At 40.0% G+C, this 6,184-nt stretch overlaps 1 protein-coding gene across 1 annotated transcript in view; it reads left to right on the top strand.

Moving 5' to 3' along the window:
* Col19a1 (collagen type XIX alpha 1 chain) overlaps window positions 1-6,184 on the top strand; it is a 298,384-nt gene that overhangs the window by 223,559 nt on the left and 68,641 nt on the right. The window contains exon 18 of the mRNA XM_028767241.1: window positions 4,494-4,556. Coding sequence (XP_028623074.1) covers window positions 4,494-4,556 — 63 coding nt within the window. The remainder of the gene's footprint in view (window positions 1-4,493; window positions 4,557-6,184) is intronic.

Below are 6,184 nucleotides of genomic sequence, written 5' to 3'. Positions count from 1 at the left end.
AGAGAGAGAGAGAGAGAGAGAGAGAGAGAGAGAGAGATCCTTGTAGGTAGCCAAAACCATACAAAGGAAGATCCAAATGGCAAAATACCTGTGGATCGAGCTCACTGGTTTCCTGGGCTTAAAACAAACGCTGTGGGCATATTTTATTTTGTTTTGGTATGGTTTTTCATGCGCTGTAGTAGTCTAGCCAAGCAGTTATTTCAAAACGAGTTTTCAAGCTAAAACACCAATGTGTTTCTGTTACGTTTTTCTCATCCTCAGTTGTAAGTCTAGTTTTATTAGTTATAAAGATGGCAGATTAACTTCTCTACAGAAAATATCACTTTATTCTAGTTTGATTGTAAAACTGTGATGACCTTGGACTGTGAATGTGGCATGGTCAGAGGAAAAATTTAAAAATAAAAAAAATGCACATTAAATCTCCAGGCAGGGATATGAAGGTTGGAAAATACTCTAAAGGCAGATGGCCTGTGAGAGCTACCTTCCTTCATTCACCCAGTAAAAGTTCTCTTGATTGAGGGCACGATACTTTTCGACACAAGTCCAAGAAATATGACTTCTGTGCTTTATAAATCAGCACAGCCAATCTATTCAAAAGATTGTGTATCTCTCACCAGGAAAAATCACTAAAAGATCATCTCAGCAGGAACAGTGAGTTCCTTATAGACCAGCCACTCAAGAAGAAAATTCTTCGGGATACATAAATAAAACCCCAACATTCTGAAAAACAATTTAAAAATGATTCTATGGCAATCCAAGTCACTCCCGTGTCTTGGATTTTAAACAAAGCCATTTCCTGTGAAGCAACACCTTATAGAATCATATCCCAACCTTACAAATGGATTGCATTTTAAGTAATTGCTATTGGACATATGCAGGCTGGGGGTGCAGGGACACTAAACTTGTCACACAGGACAGCTGAGTGGAGAAGCCGGGTGTAATACTTTTAAAGCATTTAAATGGTGATTTATTTCTTGGAACAAAACAGCTGGCTTCTCTGATGCCCTCTTCATTAGCAAACATATGTCATTTAGAAATTCTTAAGACCTTGCTGATGAGAAATTTGATTCTGTAAAACAGGTGTATCTCAAACTCCAGGGACCGTTCCTACCACTTGGAATCTTTTTAATTGCTTTAGAATGTTAAGTGGAGTTAGAAAAAGCAGGGAGCCTATCTGTTCCGTCTTCCTATCCACATAAATGGTTTGCCTAGAAGAGTTTACAGGGAACTTGATCCTGTGTGTGATATCAATGTACCTATGAAAGCATTTTTTTAAAAAATTATCATTAATGAAGGAACAGCTCTGCCAATAAACCACGTATCAAGTCCACACAGAAAGCCTAAGTGTTCAGCTGCTGGAAGAAGGAAGTCAACTCTACACACACATCTACTTCCTGTCTGTTCTGGATCAATCTTTTTAGAACTGTGTTTTTCATAGTGAAGATGTAAACTCCTCAGTGGGTCTCTGCTTATGCTTGTGATCGGGGGTTCCAAACCCTGCCTGCACCAGGAAAGGGTACTGGAATGCCTGTTCCAGAGCCCCGTGCACATCTCTGAGGAGATGGAGACCAGTATCTCTGTTCCTTAAATACATGTGAGGTGATTCGGACATTCAGTTGGGGGCTGGGAACCACTAAGGGGCATTAGCTTTGGGATCAAAAGTTGACTCTGGTATAAGTCAACTCTGTTAAGTCACCCTGGGAAGCCACCTCCTTACCCTAAGTATCAGGTTCCCAGTATGTAAGGCAGACATAATTATCTACAGAAGAATTGATGGAAGGATTAGAGGCTAATGAGATGAACTTTCCTGGAAGCACAATTCTCGATGCAAATCAGGCTGTCAATAAACACTCATTTTTCTTGTGTGCTTTACACCTTCCGCTCGGGAGCTCTCATTTAGCTCACTTCTGAACGAGCCATTTCCATCCTTACTGCCTTGCCTCGTTCTTCTTTGCATCCCACCCCGTAATTCTGAAGGGAGGAGACTCGAGTTGGAAGGTAGAATAAAAGGCTTAACTAACGGTATTCTTTAAATCTTTTATTTTTACCAGATGCACATTTATAAGTAATTTCTAGCCCCATTCATTTGCTTTCTATTTCTGCTAAATTAGATGAATCTACTTGTTAGGGGCATTATTCCTTAATGCCTGTATAATGGGGATAATACCACAAACCTGATGGATGACAAGGTCACATTAGAGTTTTACAAACCAACTGTGCATTGGTGCCTAAAGTGGCCACTGTCTTCTCTAACTTCCTACGTTATACAAAATTACTATCTTTAGAAACACACATACACACACACACATACACACACACACACACACACACACCACCTTCAATGTAGTAAAGTACACCTGGGAACACACAAAGATATATTTTGCTAGGATCAAACCGTATATCAGGGCTATCGGGAAGATGGTTCAGAAGCTAAGAGCACTTGTTGCCCTTACTAAAGATTCAGAGTTAGTTTACAGCACCCACAAGGAGCATCTCATAACTGCCTGTAACTCTACCTGCAAAGCACAACACATCCTCTTCTGGCTGTCTGGGGTACCTGCACACATGGCACACATATAGACAAGCAGATGAGCTTGCACATAGCTTGCACATGCAACTGTACACACACAAAGTAAATAAATATTTAAGGAAATATAACTAGCACACTTTAAATTTCACAACCATTACCTCAAAGAACTTATTAATTCTTCAGCTAAAATTTCAAAGGAACTAGAGAAAAGGCTAGGAATGTGTAAGTCATATAGGGACATTAAAAAAATGATACAGTCGGTCTACAGGTGAGCAAGCTGTAGAACATACTGGTATAAAATATACCTACTTGCTGAACTTGGTGGCGGACGCCTTTAACCCCAGCACTTGGGAGGCAGAGGCAGGGTGATCTCTGAGTTCAAGGACAGTCTGCTCTACAAAATAAGTTCCAGGACAGCCAGGAGCAAGGGGTATACATATATATCCAATGGTCTATGAATTGACTGTCTAGAAACCCCTTGTGCAAATGAGGTAGGTGTAAACTGACTTTTTAAATTTGTGTGGTTTTCTCATACGGGAATTTCACATGACTGCCTAAAGTCCTGAAGCATAAAAAATTAGTTCCGAGGCTTAACATGTCTAATGAAATCAATATTATACTTACAAATTTAGAAAGATAGTTAATACAACCATGATTATGTCTACCCGTTATACAGAATGACGAAATATGAATTTTGGTAGGAATATATAAATAAGCCAAAGACTTTAAGGCTGCAGTAATTTCATGGATTGTTTTTTGAAGATTTGTTACAGATACATTGTTACACTAAAAACATTTAGTGAAGCCTTGTTTGTAACAGACAGAAGCTAGAGGCCACTCCAGAGCTGGTCAGCAGGGCTGACCTTCTGTGACTCTGTACATTAAATCTGTGCTATCTTCTACTCCTGAGTTTCTCTCTTCTATCTCTTGTTTTTGTGAAGAAAGTTGAATACAAGATAAATCCCTATGGAATCCATCCTACATCATCAAAATAATTTTATTCATGATGCTATATAGAGATTAAAATTAGAAAACACGGACTGAAAGGTAATTACTGAGTCCTTCACTCTGGGATGAAAATACAAAGGGAAACATGGAGAATTTCTTCTTCATGGTTTTCTTAAATTTTATTTTATTTTGAGTAATTTAATGTAGAAAAGTTTGACATATACTACTTTGTTTTTTGTGTCTTCGAAAGCTAAAAAATTAAGAAAGATGTATAACTGTAGGTACAACAGTAAACATTGTTTTGCAAAATTCACCTCAGGCTGGAGGAAAACTCAAGTGGTTGTTTGGGGATGCTGATAAGTACCTTTAAAAGAAAATACAGCTCTGATGTCTGATCATGATGTCACTCCCGCCTACAAGGAAACTCTCTAACTGCATTTTCTGAAAATACCCTTTATATGTCACATACAAATCTCTCTTCAATATTCTTGACCAGCACATCGCAGGCATTTCTAAGCTGCTGTCACAAAGTCAGCAAAAGTGTCGTCTTTGTCCACAGCCTTCATCTATGCCTCAAGAGAAACGTTGAGGACAGCTGGTAGACTCAGTTTTCTTTCCATGATCACTGATTCTTCCCCCCCCCCAACCCCACACACACACCTAAAATAAGAAATAAGTCCTCAGGAGAAAACCAGAGCAGACTGTTGGGTCACTCAAATGCAAAAATAAATAAATAATGGTTTTGATATACCAGAATGAAACTATAATTCTTTTCTCCTCTGCTCTCCTCTCTTGTCCTTGAAAAGTGATTATCATTGTTCCACATTAATTTTAAATGTCCTAATGAAATGTTATGGATTTCTGGAAGGCCTAAGGCATGGAGGAATGCAAAGACACCTTATTAGGAAGACAGCCTGACTAGATTCAGATCTTCACGAAGGCACTGAATCCAGGGGGATTCTGTGGGATAAGGGACGTTTCTCTGCTCGTAAGCCTTTCTGATTTTTCTTGACAGGGAGATACTGGGCTGCCCGGATTTCCAGGGTCTGTTGGCCCTAAAGGACACAAAGGAGAACCTGTGAGTATTTTATCTTTGAGGGCAGAGGAAGAAAGAAAGAAAGAAAAGAAAGAAAGAAAGAAAGAAAGAAAGAAAGAAAGAAAGAAAGAAAGAAAGGATTAAAAATTAAAAAATTAAAAATATTTTCCCAAACTAACCCCAATTTCATGGTTTTTTTCTTAAATCTAGTACTCTGAACATCACTCTATAGGCAAGTACACACCATGCCAGGCACCAGACCCTCTTGATATTGAGTTGCTTAACTCATATAAAAATCCACATGAGGTATCCCATTCTGTACATAGGTTAGGCTGGTTCCAGATTCCAGGCTCTAAAATAATTAAGTTGCCTGGATATGACTAAATACTGTATCTAAAATGAAAAACACAATCAATATATCAAGACTGGTACAAATTTATCTTTAAAATTGAAAAATGCTTCTCTCTCTCTCTCTCTCTCTCTCTCTCTCTCTCTCTCTCTCTCTGTCTCTGTCTTTCCTCAAACAATAACTAGTCGTTATTGTTAAACATGGTACACCGTTTAAAATTGCTTTTACCGATGTTCCAGAGTAAGTTAGGGCTTATTGAGGATGAGGGATGGGGAGGTCAGTAAAATGCACCAGTGGCAAACAGAAATAACAGGAAAAGCATTCAGTGCTACCAAGCTGACCTCCACCTCTGCTTCTGCTTCACTTAGACCCCTTCACCAGGACTGGTAATTATCTCTGGCAGCTTTAAAATCACTACCACGCCCATGGACACTGGACACTGGTTATTGACCTTCTGGTCCCTTATCCTCGGTGTCCTGTCCAGGCCTTCCTAACAACTTTTAACAGTGTCCTCCAGCTGAGGATTTCCAAGGGTCTGGGAACTATTAGGGATTCTTCCCACTGCCTACCCACTACCATGAGGCACTCTTTGGGCTCTCCACTGTTTCCCTGCCCAGTAATACCCACTTCAATTTTAATTTTCTGAGTGTACCATGGAAAATGTGACAAATAAGACACATTGCAGAAAAGGACTTTCTGTCAACACCAGCTCTTTAAACAAGAGTGTGGCCTCGAAGCCTGAGAATTCTAACTCAAGAGTTCCGGGTGGTGCCTAGAAACCTGTGTTTCCCACATGTGACATTGGTGTCACTCCAGCATCACTAAGGGTAGGAGTAGTGCATCCTTCCTAGGCATGAGAGGCCTTTCTCTTCTTAATGGATTCTCTCTGGCTTTCTCCCCTGCCTTCAGTGTTCATGGGGAGTCTGGCTGTCCATTTGGGCCAGTCTAAGCCTTGGCCTTCTTACTCAGCAGAAATAACTTCTTGGACTGGAGAGATGGGTCTGTGGCTCAAAGCACTGGCTGTTCTTTCAAAGGACCCAGATTCAATTCTCAGCACCCACACAGTGGTTTACAGCCATCTGTAACTCAGCTCCAGGGGATCTGATGTCATATTATGATCACCGTGGGCACCACACACACACACATATGGTGCACAGACACACATACAAACAGAACAACAATACACAAAATGTAACAGACAAGGAAGGGGGATATCTAAAACTTAAAATGGCTACCTCAGGTAGTGTTCAAGGGAGATGAGACTAAAGAACAAGTCTGTGGTTAACTAGCATCCTACGACTATATCAGTCAACGTAGATTT

Source organism: Grammomys surdaster, unplaced genomic scaffold (assembly GCF_004785775.1).
Source record: "Grammomys surdaster isolate TR1022 unplaced genomic scaffold, NIH_TR_1.0 171, whole genome shotgun sequence".
NCBI classification, from domain to species: Eukaryota; Metazoa; Chordata; class Mammalia; order Rodentia; family Muridae; genus Grammomys; species Grammomys surdaster.
The sequence above is the reverse complement of the archived record's forward strand: the minus strand, read 5'-3'. Positions and strand labels throughout refer to the sequence as shown.